Below are 21,584 nucleotides of genomic sequence, written 5' to 3' on the forward strand. Positions count from 1 at the left end.
TAGTTACTCCTATCCCTGCAAACACTATAGCTCAAGTCATCACAAGGTATTCCTAAGGAACGGCATAAGAAAGTGCAAAAACGAGGAACGCATGTTTCGCAGGGGCAATCATGTTTATGAGATTTGAATTTCTTATAGGAGGAGACAGAACAGACACCAAAGGCGCTCGGGATTGGGTAACCCTCTGCAGCCGGCGAAGACCAAGCCCCACTAATGCCCACGATGCTATCCCTCCAACCCTTCTCAGATTTTATTGTGTCCGTACATATGGACATCTTCTCGAACGGGTAGAGGTGGTAGAAGGGTTCGTTAGTACGGATCTTACTGACCTTATAGCACAGAAGAAGGTCTATGAGGTCAAGGTCCAGATTTCTGTCACGCATCAACAAGAGCATAACAGATATGATTCTAAAGAAGTTGGGGTTGACCTGCAGAGGGGATATCCCCAATCTATTGAAGACATAACTAAAGAAAGGGTGCAGAGGGAACCTAACAACATTCAATTGAAGGTTCGTGAATAAGACTTCGCCGGGCAGGAGGCCGGCGCCGGTCATAATGTTAACGTCCTGAGGGCAGACCCTAACTTCGATGTTGTCAGGAAGTCTAAGTCTCATACGAAGAACATCCAGATCTACAACCATGGTGGAAGTGCTTGAAGAATCTAAAAGGGGGTAAATGGAAGCCTGCCGAAAGTAAAAAAGAACGAAACTAACCTCGGAGGACTGCAAGATCGCTGGAAGAATGACCCTTGAAGGATTTCACCAGAAAAAGCTTAGCACTGTTCTAGAAAGAGAGAGATTTGACTGATGATGGAGACGGTAAAAGGACGTGAAGTGGTGTTCTAGAGCATTATAAAGGCGAGGGGGCCCGAGGGCCGAAGCGTCGGGAAGGCGAGAAATTCCTCGAGCCCCGGAACATTGATTCTGGATCTGACCGTCCGTTCCCCCACGTGGTTATCTCGAGCCGTCAACATCATGATGAGACGCCATCAATAATTACCCCTTATTAAATAAGGGGCAATTATGGGGGCAGTTGAGGAGGCCCCGGACGACATGGGCCGGATCCGACTTGCAAACACTACATTCAGTCCGTACAGCTGGGTCGGCCCATATAAAGACACTGCCATATGGGCCGAACGCGAGTAAGCCCATCAAAGGTGACCAGGACTTATGGAGGAATAGGCCCAGATCCAGCAATCAGTCAATATCTTGTAAATATCTTGTAAATATCTTGAAAATATCTATAAATAGGATAAGGAATAAAGAGGAGGGGGATCTTTTTGGTTGAGGTGTAAGAATTCTAGAGAGAGAAAGAGGGGAACGAATTTCTTGCATCTTCACCATCTAATCCAAATGTATCATAATTACAGTCCCAAAACATGATTTAGAGTCTTAACATATATTGAGACATTTTACAAGAGTTACTCCGTGCTCATGATTATAATTATAAGGTTTCTAAACACAAAATTATATAGAACATAATTATATCATTACAACGCAAAATTTTGGTTGCAAAAACTAACAAAACGGTCTTGTAAACCAAACTAAGCTTGTGGTGGAACGTCGTCCGCCACTTCTTTTCTGTGTCCTAAAAAAAAAATGTTTAGGTAACGGGGTGAGCATAAAGCTCAGTAGAAGTCGCCTAAGACATTAGTTTTGGACTCCCTTGAACCATACAACACATAAAAGAATTGAAAATGGAGCCGGGGTCATGTCATGGGGTTCAAATAACATTTCCATTAAACAAGTAATTTTCCTAGTCACAAGCACAATTTTAGAATTAATGTGCGTGAAATGATATGAGATGTGATGTACTCGTCCCAAATCTGGTCTATACAACCCACACTTTTTAAAAATTTGCTAACTGATTTTATTGAGGCGAGATTGATAACTATCCTCGGTTCTAAATCCAGTAACCGTTAAAGGGCATAATATCAATTTTTTCACGCCCTACACAGGGTTGCACTCCCTTTAGGTCAAGCTAGCACCGAACTCGCGAAATCCGATTCATTTAAAAAAACTTTCCCTTTTAAATAGGACTTTCCTTTTGTAAAACTTCTTTTCCCAAATCCTTTTCAAAATCCTCTTTTTATGCCATGTCATGCAATGTAATGTTTTACATGATCTCAACCATCAAGCTCACCAATTTGGTAATAAAAACATTTACATAACCTTTCTAATCCAACAAGAATGAATAAGATATTCTATAATAAAAAAAAAAAAATCAATTATGATCATGGCATGTTTAGAAAATTTAATACAATAAGGACATCATTATCTCAAGTAAGGCATATACAAAAAACCTTCTTAAGCATGCTCAACATAAAATTATATACACAATAACATGCCCTCAATTAACCATTGACACAATCTTCATACAACAAATTAATTCAGTCCCTTTGACACAAAGTTTATATAATCATGCTTTCACACTTAAAGACTTTCATAATAACAACAATTTTCATATCAAAATTCACAATTCTAAAGATGAAATAAAAAGAAATAAGAATTGCTCAAATAAAATGCAAAACTTGATGCATTAGGGAGATCCATACCTCAATTAGAGATTATGTCAAACAAAGCTCCAAATTTAGCCCAAGAACTCTAGAATTTCGAAATCCCTAAAGTGCACCAAATGATGAATTTCGCTGAACTCTTCGATTTGCACAAACGGCACCCAAAAATTTTAAGTGGTTGAAGAGTAATCAAAGATAGAAGTTGTAAAAGAAAAAAGATTATTTATTTATTTATTTATTTATTTTTCAGCGAGAGAGAAAGCTGGTCTAATTCTGCCAAAGGTAATGCCGTTACTATTGTTATAATAGCATGTGGGTCCCACCATTTTTTTTTTTAATAATAATTTTTAATAACATAAACTTATATATATTTATATATATAAAGTAACTAATTCACCACCACACCAATTAACACAAAAACAAATAATCTATGCACAAGAATAATAATGCAAGAAATGCAATGGACTCGTGACACAACCCTCGTACACAACAGTTACGGTAACGGGTCCCACTTGAAACCTCCCGATCTGAAAAACGAAAAATGTCAAAATGACGACCATTGCATTTTCACGAGCTTTGAACTCAAGGAAATGCCCCAATCAACTCTTTGACACACCCAGCACACCACACGGTAGAACTTATCTGTGCTACTCCTACTTACTACTGAGAGCATTTGATGAAATTTTGATAAATAACTATAAATTTTTATCTTACCAAATTTGCCCCTCTACAAATCTCTTCTTAAGTGGCTAAAATGGTACACAATTTTATTTCCTTCTCAATTCATTTCATTTTAATTCCATTTTATGTCAAGCATACAAATGAAATTCCTTTTTAATTCCAATCCAATTCTAATTTCAAAGAAATTGATTCCAAACACTCAAAGGACACATGTTAATTTAGGCCTCTCTAAAGAAAGGATTGGGTTTAGCCATATATACCACTTGAATTGAACACACGGAGCAAACCCAATTCTGAACCAAGCCGAATGTGGTTCAGGTTGGTCGTCTATGTAGAAGTTTTTATAGGAGGCGTTTTGTGAGTGAAGGGTCCGGTCCGGGCCGATATAACCTGAAAATTTAAAGCCCAGGAAAAAAAACTTTCAAATTGATTGACAATGGCAGATATCATTGAGCCATTTTAAAGTTAAAAAAAAGAAAGAAAAAAGAAACAGCTATCACAAGGATAACTCTACTGCGAAAATCAAAAGCTAAACCTCAAAACAAAAGCAACTTACAATTACATTCTCAACCATATTGCCTGTAAATTATTGATTATAACGGATGTATCACGTCAATAATACAACCAACCAATAAAATATTAAAATATATTATTAAAACAAAGTGATCCTACAACCATTTAATAAATTATTAAAAAATCAACCATTTTGCTTGAATGGTGTGTTTTTGCACTTTGTAATCAATAATTTCTCGATTCCGTGAGATATTCAATATGTACACGCTCAAAGATAAGTGATGTGAACTAGTATGATATAACTTCCAAGAAAAAAGATTACCCTCAAACAAACAAAACATCACATTCAAAAAAATGAAAGCTGCCACATAATCCCATCTTTTTAAATACACAACTTACAACAGTGCCATTCAATCTTTAGAAAGAAAAAGGCATCACTACCTAATTGCCATCACTTGTTAAAGCAAAATCAATGCCAGCAGTCACTCCCTTCAGTCACATTAGGTCTAAAAAACAGGGCAAGCAAAACCATCCTAGATTTTTAGTATCTGAATGTCAACCCTCTCAAATCCATAAAATGATCAAAATGGTTATAATCCATATGCTAGACATGAATTTTATCAGCAATCTCTGTAGATAATTTCTGCTTCAGGCGAGACACATTGAAACTGTGTTAACTCTCTCCATACTCCCATTTCATTGTCATCAACCTCCTCTGAATCGGACTCAATATGGATGGTCTTTAGCAACGGGGATTTTGCTAATATAAGCTTAATAAACTCCAATTCAGGCCTGGTGCCAGAGATGAATCGCATATGCACTTCTCGAAGTTGATCCAAAGAGACATCAGAGAAGTCTTGCATTTCCAAAAATTCTAGAACAGATCCTGTATCATCAGTGCAGCAGGTCCTCGTCTAGAAAGAAGATGAAAACACCACAATTAAATACTATAATAACGTATATACGATAAGAGAACAGAACAGTTGAAACAATGACATGTTATACCTTACCTCAATTTCAATTCTTTTCAAGTTGGGAGAGCTTTTAATCAAGCAAAGCAGAAAGGAGACATTGACAATTTCTCCAAAACATATGTCATATAGTTGAAGAACTTTGAGGTGGTCTAAGGTAAACAGGAGCCTCTGAGGTACACCGGCCACGGTCAAGAACTAAACAAAAGCCAAAAACAGACCTAAGAAACTTCATTTTCTTTGCAAATGCATGAATAATTTAAAGCAATGGAGCTACCTTACCTTCACAAAACGATAGCCCAACTGTAAAGTTTCAATTACAGGTAGACAACTAAAAACATGGATCATTTCAGGTGCCTCTTTTTCATTGAGAAGTTTCAAATCGTCAGAATTATCTGAAGTAATTGAAACTACTGCAAGACGAGGGGTATTTTTGAAACGAACAGATCCGAAGATGGCACTGATGCTTAAGAATTTGAGGTTAGGAGCGTCGCGAATTTCGATGTACTCAAAATCAAAGGGGTCTTCGAACTCAAAATGTGAGTAGGAGCCGTTCAGTGTTAGTTGTTCAAGTAGTGGGCAACTAGAAACCAAACTTCCAAGTACAGATTCACGAATGTCAACTCGGTTAAATTCTAGACTTACAAGCCTACTGAATCCATTAAACGTACGAGGAGGATCAAACTCACAGTGACTGAGTTTCAAATGTCTCAGTCGTGAACATGAAAAAAATGACAGAGGCAACACATAACACTGGCACTTAGAAATACCAAAAGTAAATTCCTCGACACCATTCCTTGACAGGAAAACTATGAACAGGTCGATCTCAGAACATCGTTCTATTTGAGAAGTAGAGAGGGTGAATTTCAGTATTGGTCCATTATGAAGTAAAAGAACATGATATATAACCTTGATAAGTCTGCGTTCGGGTGACAGTTCGATTTCGTTTAAATACCTTACAAATGGCCAATCCCAATCTGAATTTTTGATCAATGTATCATCAAAGACAAGTTGTGGGAGTTTGACCCAGTTATACCTCCACTTTTTTGATAAAACACTCGTCCTCACAGCATCTCGTAGCGGCAACAACATTAATATAGTTTCTATCAAATTGCTTGGAAGGTTACTGATTCTATCTATAGGTGGACATCTGACCGTCATCATTTCAAGATCATTTTCTTTCTCTCATTCAGTGGGTAATTTTGTGACACTTATCAACAACCCTGAAAATCAAAATAAACAAAGGCAATTATATCAAGTATCAAGCCAGCAAGCAATTTATACTATAATTCCTGGAACAAGTGAATATAACAGTAAGACATGATATCTAAAAGAAAATATTTACGCAGAGATTTATTGATAACATATATTTGTTTTATTTACAAGTACAACATAGCAGCAACCTGACTCTGCAACTGTAGTACTGAAAGAAAATATATATAGAGTTATTCTTCATAATAACTAGGGTAAACTGCACTCTTAACTTTCACATATTTGCAAATACCCCCTCCTAATAATGCAACTAGTACCTAAACTATCAGACATTGCAAATCACTCCACACTATTAGATTTTTGTTATATGCATTATGAAATTACCTTGCTAACCTTAGCTAAATGACGCAAGTTTGTTTAGTTTTCATTTTGCAATCTACCCATCCTATAAATTGTTGCCTCATGTATATAATTTTTTTTAGAGAGAGAGAAGAAAAGTGCAACCTGTTCAAGACTAATCCACCCGTTAACTTTCATCTTCTTCTTCATAAGAAAACCTAGGTTATATCTCTTCCCACCACTCTTACCGGCAGCCATGAACGTTTTCTGCCTTTTCCTCCTTCTGCAGGATAACAAAGACCCAACCCTTAAATCAATTTCTTCTTTGCTACCTTTATGAAGCAAACCCAAATAGAAATCATGCTTCTACATAATGCAAAGTACCATTTGGCTCATTATTCTTCTTTTGTGCCATATTACAATTGCAATTTGCAACACAGCCCATACAAAAGTACCATCGAAAATTAAATTAAGTAGATAATTTGCAAAAACACATAAATTCGCGTAGGCAAGTAGGCACAAGTAATATCTATATCCATATAGTTACTTATTTATAAAACCAAACCAGTTACATGAACATGACATGCCACACCCCCACATATATATATAGATAAAATAATCCAAAACTGATAAATCCATATAAATGTAAACTGCTAATTGTAACATATTCTAAATTAGTGTTGAAAACATGGGGATTGCTTGCAAGTTGCATTTGTTGTGGAGAAAAAGTTAAAATAGAGAATTTGAACTTTAAGTAGATTAAAGCTTTGTTGTAGAGAAAATTTTAAAATAGAGAATTTGAACTTTTAAGTTGATTTAACTGAAAGTCGTGAAATTTGCCAAAACTCAGTTTTAAATAAACACTGAAAATAGGTTCATTCAGTGCCTCTGATCCAAGATCTCCTAGGCCTGCCAATTCGTGAGATGGCAGTGATTAGAGAATTTTCCTTGATTGTAAACCTTTGACCATGGTTGTCAAAATCGCGATCCTGGATCGTAGAATCGCACGATTCTACGATCATACCAACCCAAACCGAGTCAACTCGTATAGAAATCGTTCTCCTGTGCAGAATCTTGGTAGAATCATGTAGAATGTCATGTTCATGTTACTGACAAAGGAAGTTCAGCAGGAAGAAGGACCAAGAACTCATCACAAAGTAAGGGTTTTTGACATCTTTATTTGGAATATGATATGCTCCATCGGTTGTTTTAGAACCATCAAAGATGAGTGGTAATTAGGTCAAGGCCACGGACTTTAGGAGATATGGATCTGTCCCCTACGATATTCCTCTGGGAGAGGAAGGGGGAAATGACAAAAGAATTTGGGGAGCAACCCCTAATGGTTCATTCTCAGTAAATAGTGCCTACAAAATGGCTTTGAATCTCAAGAAAAGAAAGTCACCTCCATCTTCCGAAGCAAGCAGTAGTAATGCTCATCTGCACTCCTCAAATAGGCCTGAAGTTAGGAAAATTCATACAAAACAGAAGATTCCAGTTTTTTCTTTGGCAATGTGCCCACATCGGCTTCCAACTTTATCAAACCTGAAATCCAGAAGAGTCAATGACAACAGCACCTGCAAAAGATGTGGCAAGGAGGAGGAAACTTTTATTCATCTTCTCTTCAGATTTCCATCTTCAAAGATCCAATAGCATTCCGTTAGATAGGAACAGATTTGATAAATACTGATAACTCTCGGATAGAGTATTAGAATGGAAAGATCCATTAGATAATGAACTATTGGTTCTAAGCCATCTCTGGCGATTAATCAACAATTCCAAGTGCTTCTCTTGCGTATTCTTGATAAACCAGCGTTTATACATAGATGTAGGAAGATCTATTCCCAAGCATAAGTAGCAATAAGTGCCTCGTCGGTATCGCGCATACCTCCCACTATCCCCCTTGAAACCCCTCAAACATTGCAACATTGGACCCGAAATAATCTGAGAAAGATGGGGATCGCTAAGTGTCTTGCATGCAATGGTTCTCTTCCTCTGTCCGAACTCCTTACTGAAGGCTATGGGGTTTATAAGAGACCCTTCTTCATCACTTATTAACAATAGATTCCAAATTGGACGAAAATAAGCCCTTATTTTCTCATATTTGCCACCAACAACTTCTGTTTTGGTTGTCGCTATGGCGCCCTGCCTTCACACGGCTCTCAAACCCAATCTTTGATTTGAACCCCCCTTTTACTGTTTGAACGATCCAATCTCTTTTTAGAAAACCTTGGAAGAGCCCTTGTCAAGTTTCCACTAAACAGCAATCGGCCGTGCCGAGTGAGAGGGTATTCACGTCACCCCTAACCCTCTGTTTCAGACAGAAGATGACTCGCGTGTTAGGGAAATTGCCATAGGTTTTTCATCAAAGAATCCATAAATCAATCAAGACAGTCAGTCACCTAAGCACAGGTAAAGGAAAGCGCATCAGCCTTGACCGGTCTTCACTTCTTTGATGCCCAAAAGTCAATAAGAGGTCTCTTGAGACCATAACCTAATGGCTTAACACCTAGGATAATGGGCAAGAGTCAGTCAACTAGGTGACCTTGCCACGCCAAAGAGTCAGTGTGTCAATAGTTGCGTGGGCTGTTAGATCCAAATGGAATACCTATTTATATATATATATATATATATATATTTGATAAGAATGGAATACCTATTTACATTACAAGTTGAAACAGGGATATCAAAAGATCTAATGCTATCTACGGTCGCATGGAATTCATGCCTTGGAATTGAAATTGGAGAAAAACTAGTTCAAACTTTCAACTAATACATATTTTTTTTACAATTCCAATCCCAGGCAACCGAACATAGCTTAAGGGATTTTTTGTCATAACAAAGTGTATTATGGAGATTTCAGGACAACAAATGTCACTGGGCACACTAATATCATTCTGTCAATTTTGCAACGGTGAGCATAATGCAGGGGGTGATTTTCGACATAACAGTTTAACGAGTTTTGTACATTCAGGGGATAATTTGCGAAATCTTAAAAACTTGAGTGGGTTTTTTTTCGACAGTTTACCATAATAACTATTTGTTCAAGCAATTATAATGCTATTGTTCCGTTCTGATTTCTTCAAAATCACAAGCTGAGCCAAAAACCTTGGAACTCATGTATAAAACATAAGATCAACAATAAGTGGCCCAGAAACACAATTAAGTACTTAATTCGATCTTTGAAATTGCTCCAACTTGTTCTAAAGTGCAAAACAATATCCTAAGAAGACAGAAAACAACATCAATTCCTCAACAATAATCCATGGCAGCTTTCCTATTTAAATAGAAAATCACCCAGATCACTGAACTAAATACATTAACAAGGCATAGATGTACTGAGATTTAAAATTTCTGGTAACCCAAAAAAAAAAAAAAAATCAAATATATTAGTCAAAATTTAATTTTCTTCCTTTTTCACAGCAAAAGAACAGTGTTTGCTTTCTTATATGTCTTATAAAATTCAAAAAAACAAATTTCTTCCAAATATAAACGAATCCCAAGAACATTATAGTTGAAGAGATAAAACCCATGTGAAAGACTAACCACATCCCCAAAGTAGAAAACGCAAAACCCCTTATTTGGTAGTATAAAAAAACAAATAACCATAAGAAAGATACCAGAGATCGAAGAGACCAAGGAAAGGGATTCTTTATATTCTACTTATTCTGCAGTCGAAACAGCTCTTCGCCGGCGAGAAAGAGAGGGCAAAGGATTGAACACACTTCGTACAAAAGACAGTGAGTAACTTAAAACTTATGTTACCTAATTTTTTATCTTTTTTTAAAAATTTGTCACTTTACTTGTGTTACCATGAGTTAAAAAAGAAAAAGGGTCTATAAACGGGCCGAAACCGATATCCAGGCGGGCCCGGCCTTGCCCATCCTCTTACAGGACTCGGTTGATCTAGCCCTCCATTGGCTCAAGCTAGGCTGGGCTGGGGTCGGTCCAGCCCGTGGCCCGTGGGTCATTTTTGCACCCTTAAGTGCATGTGATGTGAGGGCTTGTTTTTCCCCTTCCATTAAAGGATGAGTAAATTAACTCAACGGCCTTTAGTTTATATGAATTAAATTAAAAACGAATAGAGAAAATGAAATAATAAAAAAGGACAACCCAAAACATCATAGTTTTTGGTTTGCTTTATAAAACTCACATTTTTCAATAGTAAGGTGCTAAAAATACCTCTTCATAGCATCTTGGAATTTGAAAAACAACCTTATTGTAATGGATATGTTAGGTTCTACTGCAATATAGCATCGGATGTACGTGTGTAAATGAAGTCGACAGTAATAGATGCACCCTTGTGTGAGCTGTGGTGACGACAGATCTAGTATAGTGGCAGTGGGGGCAATTGTCCCTACTGAGTTTTTTGTTTTTGTTTTATACTATTTAGTATCTTTTTAAAATTATATACTTAAGAAAATTTTATGTTGGCTCCTGTGAAATTACAAAACGATTCACTTTTGCCCTCCTCACATAATTTTTTGGATTCGTCATTGAGTTGTGGGTCGTTCAATATAATCAGCACTCATGCTATACTGCAAAGGTTTCGAACTCGTAATAGACGTTTTTATATACTACAATATTATTTAGGACAAAGTGCAAAAAAAAAAAAAAAAAAAAAAAAAAAAAAAAAAAACACTTGAACAGTTATCCTTTTGTAAATAATCTCTGAACTATAAAATTGCCCCTTAAACTAATGATTAATTACAATTAAGGATCTATCAATTGCAAAAGACAATTTTACACATTCTCTTAATTAGACATTGCACAATTAACCATTGAACAAAACTATTCAAGTGTAATGAATATAACTCTTTTGTAAAGGATATAAAACCATTGAAAAAAAAGTGTATAATGTGCAATATTACACGTCAAAGATATGTAATTTGGCATAGTTGTACCACCCCAATCCCAAAAGTGTTCCAATAAAGACAACTTAGGCACGGTATTTAGTTTGCCACTCTAAAATAAGATCATGCAAAAATTGGTTGGTTAAACTGTTATTATTTTATTTTTTTCAAAACTCGGCTAAAATAAGATCATGCAAAAATTGGTTGGTTAAACTGTTATTATTTTATTTTTTTCAAAACTCGGCTAAAATAAGATTTGATTTTAGAGAACTATTTATTATTATTTTTGAAAAATAATTTTTATAATTCTTAAAAAATGTTTTTAAAAAACAAAGGCAAGCAAGTCCCTCGTATAGTCGTTTTGTGTGAAGCGTCTGATAGGATCAATTCAACTTGAAAAATTTAAGTCCAGACTTTAACATGGGCTGAAAATAAAAGCTGAAAATAAAAACTTCAAATTGATCGACAATGGGAAATATTATGTACTTACTATTCAGTGTTCACAATAAGTCTGAAAAAGTATTTAAAAATATCAAATTTAGCCTCAAACAAACAAACACAACATCACAATCCAAAAGGTGAAAGCCACATAATCCCATCTTTTTAAATACACAACTTACAACAGTGCCAATGAATCTTCAGAAAGAAAAGGTCATCATTAGCTAATTTTACATCATTTCCAAAAGTCTAAACTTGTTAAACCAAAATCAATGCCAGCAGTCACTCCCTTCACTAAGATTGGGGCCGAAGAAGAAAAAAAAAAAAAAAAAAAAAACGGAAAGCAAAAGCATCCTAGATTTTTAGTAACTGAATGCCACCCCTCTCAAAGCCATAAAATGATCAATGGATACAAACCCACATGCTAAACATTTTTTTAATCTGACCCTTCGTAGTAAATTTCTGCATTAGGCGAGACACGTCGAAATTGTGTCAACTCTCTCAGTAATCCCACTCCATTGTCAGTAACCTTCTCTGGGTTGGGCCAAACGAGCATCGTCTCTAGCAATGGGGATTTTGCTAATATAAACTTAATAAATTCCAATTCAGGCCTTGTGCCAGAGATGTTACTTATCTCCACTTCCCCAAGTTAATTCAAAGAGACATTTGAGTAATCTTGCATTTCCAAAAATTCTAAATCAGTAGGTCTTGTAGCATCGTCGCTGGGAAACACCTAGAAAAAAGAAGAAAACACCTCAATAAATACTGTATAAACAATAGAACAACATTTGAAACAATGAAATGTTATAGCTCACCTCCATTGCAAAATTTTTCAAGTTGGGGGAGCTTTTAATCAAGCATAGAGCAAAGGAGACATCAGCGATCTCTCCCAAACATAAGGTATTTAGTTCAAGAATTTTGAGGTGGTCTAAGGTAAACGGAAGCCTTTCAGGTACATTGGCCACAGTCAAGAACTAAACAAAAGACAAAAGCAGACATAAGAAACATGATTTTCTTAGAGAACACATGAATAAAAGCAATGGAGCTACCTTACCTTCACAAAACGACGGCCAAATTCCAAAGTCTCAATTACAGGTAGACAACCAAAAACCTTGATCATTTCAGTTGCCTCTTTTTCATTAAGATGTTCAAAATTGTCAGAAGCATATGAATTAATTGAAACTACAGCAAGAAGAGGGGTATTTTTGAAATGAACATATCCGAAAGTGACATTTGTTTTTAAGAACTTAAGGTTAGGAGAATCAATTTCAATGTACTCAAAATGAGTAGTGCCTATCAGTGTCAGTCGTTCAAGTAGTGGGCAACTAGAAACCAAACTTCCAATAGACTCACCAATGTTTACTTGGTTCAATTCTAGACTTACGAGCCTACTAAATCCACTAAACGTAAGAGTAGTAACAAATTCACAATTACTGAGATTCAAATGTTTCAGCTGTGAGCATGAAAAGAATGATGAAGGCAATGTATAAGGCGGGTTCTTAGAAATATAAAAAGTACATTCCTCAATGCCATTCCTTGACAGTAAAAGTATGAACTGGTCGATCTCAGAAGAGCTTTTTAATTGAGAAAAAGAGAGGGTGAACTTCAGTATTGGTCCATCATGAAGCAGTAGAACTTGATTTATAGCCGTGAGAAGTTTGCGTTGGAGGGACTGTAGGTTTTCCTTTGGATCTTGGATGATCAATGTCTTATCAAAGACAAGTTGTGTGATTTTGGCCCAATTATACCTCCATTTCTTTGACAAAATACTTGTCCTCACAGCATCTCGCAATGGCAACAACATTAATATAGTTTCTATTAAATTCCTTGGAAGCTTACTGATTCTATCCGTAGGCGGACACTTTCTTATTTTTTCTTGAAAGGTATCCATAGGTGGACACTATTTCTTGAAAAAAAAAATAGGCAATTATATCAAAGTATGAAACCCACCTGACAGCAAGCAGTTTATATTATAATTCCTGGCACAAATGAATGAAAACAGTAAGCTAGTCATGATATATATCTTAAAGAAGAAAGTATTAACAAATAGACTTGGTTACAAGTAGAACACACCATCAACTAGATTACCGACAGATTTATTCATAAGTTAAATTTCTTCCACATTTAAGATGACCTAAAAAAGGTATGTAAGATACCAGAGATCGAAGAGAGCAAGGAAAGAGATCCTTTGTCTTCTTCTTCTTCTTCTTTCCGTGCTACTTATATATATATATATATATATATATATATATATATAAAATAATCCAAAACTGATAAACCCATATAAATGTAAACTGCTAGTTGTAACATATTCTAAATTAGTGTTGAAAACATGGGGCTTGCTTGCAGGTTGCATTTGTTGTGGAGAAAAAGTTAAAATAGAGAATTTGAACTTTAAGTAGATTAAAGCTTTGTTGTAGAGAAAATTTTAAAATAGAGAATTTGAACTTTTACGTAGATTAAACTGAAATCCGTGAAATTTGCCAAAAGTCAGTTTTAAATAAACACTGAAAATAGGTTTATTCAGTGCATCTGATTCAAGATCTCCTTGGCCTGCCAATTCGTGAGATGGCAGTGATTAGAGAATTTTCTCTGATTGTAAACCCTTGACTGAATTCTTTCAACAAGATAAGGAAGGTTGGTCTATGATCTAATGTTTTGTTGACTAAAGGAATCCCCCGCACCTATACTGACAAAGGAAGTTCAACAGGAAGAAGGACTAAGAACTCATCACAAAGTAAGAGTTTTTGACATCTTTATTTGGTATATGCTATGCTCCATCAGTTGTTTTAGAACCATCAAAGATGAGTGGTAACTAACTCAAGGCGATGGACCTTAGGAGATATGGATTTGTCCCCTAAGATATTCCTCTGGGAGAGGAAGGGGGAAATGGCAAAAGAATTTGGGGAGCAACCCCTAATGGTTCATTCTCAGTAAATAGTGCCTACAAAATAGCTTTGAATATCAAGAAAAGAAAGTCACCTCCATCTTCTGAAGCAAGCAGTAGTAATGCTCATCTGCACTCCCCAAATTGGCCTGAAGTTTGGAAAATTCATACGAAATGGAAGATTTCAGTTTTTTCTTTGGCATTGCGCTCACAATCGGCTTCCAACTTTATCAAACCTGAAATTCAGAAGAGTAATTGACAACAGCACCTGCAAAAGATGTGGCAAGGAGGAGGAAACTTTTATTCATCTTCTCTTCAGATGTCCATCTTCAAAGATCCAATAGCGTTCCGTTAGATAGGAACAGATTTGATAAATACTGATAACTCTTGGATAGAGTATTTTTTTTTTTTGATATATAACTCTTGGATAGAGTATTAGAATGGAAAGATCCATTAGATAATGAACTATTGGTTCTAAGCCATTTCTGGCGATTAATCAACAATTTGAAGTGCTTTTCTTGGGTATACTTGATAAACCAGAGTTTATATAAAGATGTAGGAGGATCTGTTCAAAGATCCAACAGCATTCCATTAGATAGGAACAGATTTGATAAATATTGATAACTCTTGGATAGAGTATTAGAATGGAAAGATCCATTAGATAATGAACTATTTGTTCTAAGCCATTTCTGGCGATTAATCAACAATTCGAAGTGCTTTTCTTGGGTACATAGTTGTTAAAGGCTCAAGGCGCACAAAAGCGCAAATGCCTCCTGGAGCCTGAGGCGCAAGGCGCAAGGCGAGGCGCGCGCCCGACTGAACCAAGGCGCATGTTGAAAAAAAAAAAACACAAAACCCACCCAATAAAGTATTATAGATGCAATAGTATATATAAAGATGCAAAAGTCAACTAAATAAATTACTTATGTTAAATATTCAATATAAAGATGCCAAAACCTTGATATCCATGTTTGCTAGATGTAAGTCTATGAACCAATATTAAAATAAAATGTATATATATTAGTTAATTTCATTACCCCTGTCCATATATATTCTTGTAAGTTTGTAACTCTGCTTTTCCTGTGGTTTTGTATTTGCACAGACCAGAAAAAACCAAATTTGGTAAGTGTAGACTGATGCACCTTCAACCTTGATCTTATATTGGTGACAAGGTTAATTTAATGATGCAATGAAGACCTGCAGTTGTGTGTGTGAGAGACTGTGCAATTGGGATTACAAGGAATGGGTGATGTGATGATCCAAGTCTGTTCAACTAAAGAAATTTCATGCACAAAGCAGAAACGCATTGATTGTTCTATATAAAGTATGAAGTAAAGAGATTCGAATTATTTTTTTTTGACAAATTTAGGTGAGTAAGCCAACTGCCAACAAATCATTATCTCACTAATTATCATTATTCACTAATTATCGGCATATTAGAAAGATGAGGCAAAATAAATTGTGACACAATTAAGTTGAATCAACGAACTAGATTACTAGAATCCATTAAATCAACAAATTAAAAATATCAGTTACACTCATATATCATTGGGAATATATCCTATTAAATCCACAAAATTAAAAATAGGAAAGTTAAATTAGAGAGAGCCAAGAGAAGAAGAATAGAGGAAAAATAAAAAATAAAAAATAAAAAAATAAAAGAAGAGGAGACTAGAAAGAGCCAAGAGAGAAGAATAGAGAAAATAAATAAATAAAAACGAAGAGCCTAGACTCGGCTCAAAGAAAAAAAAGAAAAAGAAAAATGAGCCTAGACTCGGAGACCAGGATTGAACCGAAACTTGGAAACCAAGGTTCGAACCCAATCCAAACCAGTTTAGGTTGAACCCAAACCAGTGGCTGAACCGAACAAAGAAGAATTAGAAGAAGAAATTCAGAAGAAGAGAAGAAGATTTCTGAATTGGTGTACATTGAAATGAACCCAATGATGGGTATTTATAGGCTTGTTGGTGCCTATTCTGAATGGGTGCACCCATAGTCCGAATGGGTGCAACCATTGTTGACCAATCAAAATTAAAAATCTGTTGGTGGTTTTTAATTTGTAAAGGGTGCAACTCTTGGTTCAAAATTAAAACTGAATCCTTTTAATTCTGATCCAGCCCAGCCCTTTAATTTCGTCCAGTCCAGCAAGCAAATAATCCAACTCGGCCATTAATTCAGCCCAGTAAACAGGCCCATTTTGATAAGTCCAGCAACAAAATAAAATACAACCACACAGGCCCATCCCAACTTTGGGTAAAAAGTTAAACCCATTTCACAATCAAGCCCCGCCTCGCCCTAGCCCGGACCGAGTCGGGTCGGGCGGGCGGCGCGCGCGTGTGGTAGTTGGTTCGGATCCAGGCTAGCCTAGGTCCTCCCCCTCTTAAAAACTTGGGTGCCCTTGGGCCTAAACCCAAATCCCATACTAGACATATATATACTCAAGGTTGCTTTGCTACTTTTTCGATGTGGGACAAGCATTTCCCACTTTATTCACACCCATTAAGGCTTTATAAATCACTTACTTTGGAGCCAATTTCTCATTCACCCGGAAACGGATTTGAGAAAATAAATATACCACGTTCATCTCCTCGCAGAGAGGAACGCGCTTGTCAATAGATTCGCAAGAAATTCTTAGCGGAATCTTTTTAAAAATCCTTCCAAAGTTTGCATTTTCTAATGCCGTTTCCAACAATCCCCCACATGAATGAAAATTTGCGCAGATTACAAAAGGAGAAGATACAGACACTATAGAGAGTACTATTGGAAAGTTACTGCATCGGGATAGGTAGCTTTTGGCCTTGAACTTTCCCTAGTGTATTACTATCGGATTTACTGGCTAACCAGTGAACATGATGTCTTGAACTGTTCAGCCGTTGATGTAAACCAAGACAATAGCAAACACACAATTCCTTCCCACACAAAATCGGTTCTCACGGTTGTGTTCATATGGCCCTGAACAACGCCTGGTATTTCATGAGCGCTCCAGAAAGCTTAGCCTTAGAAGTTCTCATAGAAGCGGCCCCACTTCACACTCATATAGGTGACTTCTTATTAAGAGTATCCTACCATACCCCACTTGAATTTTCAAGGTATAAGAGTCATTAAAAGCATAACTTATCCTACTCATCGCTGTAGGTAACACTGTCTCATCATAGAAATGGGTAGAAGATTGAATCTTCCCAGTGCTTCTGGTGAGCCATTCAGAATTTCTGTTGTCCCTTTGAACCTAGATCTTGGGATCTCCAGTAAACTAGGTTGGGTTTCCATTAAGATGACTCGTTAGCTTTCGGCTTTAATCCCATTCCCCTCGATGAACTATACACTTGCTCTCTTGTCAAACCTTTTGTAAACGGATCCGCTAAATTATCTTTTGACCTGATATAATCTATTGAGATTATCCCACTTGAGAGCAATTGTCTAACGGTATTATGTCGTCGACGTATATGTCGAGACTTACCATTGTACATATTACTTTGTGCCCTTCCAATTGCTGATTGACTATCACAATGTATACATATAGCGGGCACCGGTTTAGGCCAATTTGGAATATCTTCTAAGAAATTACGAAGCCACTTAGCTTCTTCACCTGCTTTATCCAAAGCAATAAATTCAGATTCCATAGTGGATCTGGCAATACAAGTTTGTTTTGAAGATTTCCAAGATATGGCACCTCCTCCAATAGTAAAGACATAGCCACTTGTGGATTTAGAATCCTTTGTATCTGATATCTAATTAGCATCACTGTATCCTTGTACTACTGGATATCTAGAATAATGTAATTCATAACTTATAGTATATTTTAAATACCTTAGAACCCTAATTATTGCAGTCCAATGGTTCTTTCCTGGATTACTAGTATATCTACTCAATTTATTAACTGAGTATGCTATGTCTGGTCGTGTGCAATTCGTCAAATACATTAAGCTTCCTATAATGCGAGAATACTCAAGTTGTGATATGCTAGGACCAGTATTTTTCGATAAATGAAGATTTACATCAACAGGAGTCTTTACAAGACTACTATCCTTTTTATTAAACTTTTCTAATATTTTCTCAATATAGTGAGATTGAGATAATAGTAGACCATCCGATATTCTAGAAATCTTAATTCTTAGTACGACATCAGCTATGCCTAAATCTTTCATATCAAAATTTTTGGTCAACATCTTTTTAGTAGTTTTGATTATAACATCATTACTACCCATTATTAGCATATCATCCACATATAGGCACACAATGACATATCCATTTTGAGTGTTTTTCACATACACACATTTATCACACTCATTAATTTTAAAACCATTTGACAACATTATTTTGTCAAATTTTTCATGCCATTATTTAGGTGCTTGTTTTAATCCATATAAGGATTTTACAAGTTTGCACACCTTCTTTTCTTTTCCTGGAACTATAAACCCTTCAGGTTGTTCCATATAGATCTCCTCCTCTAATTCACCATTTAAGAAGGCAGTCTTAACATCCATTTGATGTATTTCTAAGTTTTGCAGTGCTGCAATAGCTAGTAATAATCTAATGGATGTTATTCTTGTGACTGGTGAATATGTATCAAAATAATCCAAGCCTTCTTTTTGCCTATATCCCTTAGCAACAAGTCAGGCTTTATATTTTTCAATTGAACCATCAGGCTTCATCTTCCTCTTGAAAATCCACTTATACCCTAAAGGTTTAGTACCAGAAGGAAGATCCACCAGCTCCCAAGTATGATTTTGCATGATTGATTCAATTTCACTATTTATGGCTTCTTTCCATAAATTAGCTTCAGGAGAAGACATAGCTTCCTTGTAGCTTTGTGGCTCATTCTCCAATATATATGTCAGAAAGTCAGGACCGAATGACTTAGACGTTCTAGCTCTTTTGCTACGTCTAGGTTTTTCCTCATTTTCATCATCTATAGACTCTTGGTCTATATTCTCTTGTATATTGCTATTAGCAGTATCATAATTTCTTTTAAGAGGATTTTTGCATGGAAATATATCCTCAAAGAAATAAGCATTCCTTGACTCAATAATTGTATTGACATGGATATCAGGAATGTCTGATTTATGCACAAGAAAACGATATGCACTACTATTCTGTGCATAGCCTATGAAAATACCATCAAAGGTTTTTGGTCCTATCTTAACTTTCTTAGGAGTAGGAACCGCAACCTTAGCTAAACACCCCCACACTTTTAAGAATTTATAGGAAGGTTTTTGACCTTTCCATAATTCATAAGGTGTCACATTTGATTTCTTTTGAGGTACCTTATTGAGAACATAATTAGCAGAGAGCAAAGCTTCCCCCCACAAATTCTGGGTTAACCCAGAACTTATCAACATAGCATTCATCATTTCTTTTAAGGTACGATTTTTGCGTTCAGCAACACCGTTCTGTTGAGGTGAATAAGGAGCGGTAGTTTGGTGAATAATACCATGTTCTGAGCAAATGTCAGCGAATAGTACTTCGTATTCACCACCTCTATCACTTCTAAACATCTTTATCTTTTTTCCAAGTTGATTCTCAACCTCATTCTTGTAATGTTTAAACATTTCCAAGGCTTCATCTTTACTTCTTAACAAGTATACATAACAATATCTTGTGCAGTCATCAATAAAAGTAACGAAATACTTTTTCCCACCTCTAGTTGGCACAGATTTAAAGTCACAGATATCACTGTGAATTAATGCTAGAGGTTCAGTACTTCGCTCTATGGAGTGAAATGAGGTTCTAGTCAATTTTGCTTCTACACATGTTTGGCATTTTTGATTTAAATCAATATTAAATTTAGGTGTAGATTCCATGTTAATTAATCTACGAATAGTATCATAATTAACATGTCCTAACCTACCATGCCATACATCAGATGAGTCAATAATATAAGCAGAAGAAGCACTAGCTTTATTATTATCATTAATAGCTTTGGGTACAACAGTCATTACATTGAACTTAAATAGTCCATTACTTAGATACCCTTTGCCCACATACACCCCATTCTTAGTCAGCATAAACTTATCAGATACAAAGACCAGCTTGAACCCATTCTTGCTTAGTAGTGACCCAGAGACCAAGTTCTTCCTGATGTCTGGTACATGCAGCACATTATTAAGAGTGAGCTCTTTCCCTGAGGTCATTAGTAGCTTGATCTTTCCTTGTCCTTCAACCTTTGCAGTAGAAGAATTCCCCATGTAGAGTTATTCTTCATTATTTATAGTTTCATAGGTAGTGAACATCCTCTTTTCAGAGCAAACATGACGAGTAGCTCCTGTGTCCACCCACCATTCTCTGTTTTTGCTTACCAGGTTGATTTCAGAAACCACAGCTGAAAGATTTAACTCTGATACATCAGCTGTCAACTTATCTTCTTCAGCTATGTGCACCTCAGTGGTCTTCTTCTTGGGGTTATGATGTGTTTTGCGGCTACGACAATCTTTAGCTCGGTGTCCTAGCTTGCCGCATATGAAACACTGCCCAGTGAACTTCTTGTAGTTTCATTGGCTAGGACCTTCTCCAGAGTGTTTCCTCTTCTAATTTTTCTGTCCTGCTTCCACTACATTTGCCTTTGACACCATTGAAGAATTTTCGGCTCTCTTTTCAGATGTACGGTTATCTTCTTCAATTCTCAGCCTGACAACTAAGTCTTCGAGCCCCATTTCCTTGCGCTTATGCTTCAAGTAATTTTTGAAATCTTTCCAAGTAGGTGGCAGCTTTTCAATGATTGAAGCTACTTGAAAGGATTCACTCAATGTCATCTTCTCAGCATGTATCTCATGTAGGATCAGCTGGAGCTCCTGCACTTGGCTCACGACTGTCTTGGGTTCTATCATTTTGAAGTCCAGAAATCGTCCAACCACGAATTTCTTCAAGCCAACATCCTTTGTTTTATACTTTTTGTCTAACGACTCCCAAAGATCTTTAGCAGTATTTATTGGACTGTACACATTATATAAGGTGTTGTCCAATCCATTGAGGATGTAGTTCTTGCATAGGAAGTCTCCATGCTTCCATGTATCAACAGCTCCAAGCTTGGTAATGTCTGTATCACCCTCATCTAACACTGGAGCAGTCTCAGTCAGATACTTGCTTAGATTCAGAGTTGTAAGGTAGAACATCATTTTCTGTTGCCACCTTTTAAACTCCGTCCCGTTGAATTTTTCGGGCTTCTCCCCATGACTGACGGG

General features: G+C 36.3%; 3 protein-coding genes across 7 annotated transcripts in view; all 3 read right to left on the reverse strand.

Annotated features, from left to right (window-relative positions):
- Positions 1 to 21,584, reverse strand: part of LOC132294716 (F-box/FBD/LRR-repeat protein At1g13570-like) — an 88,011-nt gene that overhangs the window by 14,548 nt on the left and 51,879 nt on the right. The window lies entirely within an intron of this gene.
- LOC132294714 (F-box/FBD/LRR-repeat protein At1g13570-like) lies at positions 4,034 to 9,968 on the reverse strand. 3 transcript variants are annotated; one of them, XM_059792673.1, is made up of 5 exons: positions 9,849 to 9,968; positions 6,397 to 6,514; positions 4,963 to 5,903; positions 4,720 to 4,878; positions 4,034 to 4,623 (listed from the first exon to the last, which is right to left on the reverse strand). In XM_059792673.1, exons 3-5 carry the CDS (start codon positions 5,842 to 5,844, stop codon positions 4,330 to 4,332), a joined length of 1,335 nt encoding a protein of 444 aa, XP_059648656.1. In that variant the 5' UTR covers positions 5,845 to 5,903; positions 6,397 to 6,514; positions 9,849 to 9,968; the 3' UTR covers positions 4,034 to 4,329. The 3 variants fall into 3 exon arrangements, with proteins under 3 accessions (XP_059648656.1, XP_059648655.1, XP_059648657.1); XM_059792672.1 differs by lacking the exon at positions 6,397 to 6,514; XM_059792674.1 differs by lacking the exon at positions 6,397 to 6,514 and having other exon boundaries at positions 4,434 to 4,623; positions 4,715 to 4,878.
- On the reverse strand, positions 11,835 to 15,228 carry LOC132294715 (F-box/FBD/LRR-repeat protein At1g13570-like). Of its 2 annotated transcripts, XM_059792676.1 has the most exons (5): positions 14,502 to 15,228; positions 13,470 to 13,498; positions 12,574 to 12,650; positions 12,335 to 12,493; positions 11,835 to 12,252 (listed from the first exon to the last, which is right to left on the reverse strand). In XM_059792676.1, exons 1-5 carry the CDS (start codon positions 14,573 to 14,575, stop codon positions 12,169 to 12,171), a joined length of 423 nt encoding a protein of 140 aa, XP_059648659.1. In that variant the 5' UTR covers positions 14,576 to 15,228; the 3' UTR covers positions 11,835 to 12,168. The 2 variants fall into 2 exon arrangements, with proteins under 2 accessions (XP_059648659.1, XP_059648658.1); XM_059792675.1 differs by lacking the exons at positions 13,470 to 13,498; positions 14,502 to 15,228 and having other exon boundaries at positions 12,574 to 13,415.

Source organism: Cornus florida, unplaced genomic scaffold (genome assembly GCF_030987335.1).
Source record: "Cornus florida cultivar Cherokee Brave unplaced genomic scaffold, ASM3098733v1 CherokeeBrave_3.0.0_Hap2_Chr02, whole genome shotgun sequence".
Classification (NCBI taxonomy): Eukaryota; Viridiplantae; Streptophyta; class Magnoliopsida; order Cornales; family Cornaceae; genus Cornus; species Cornus florida.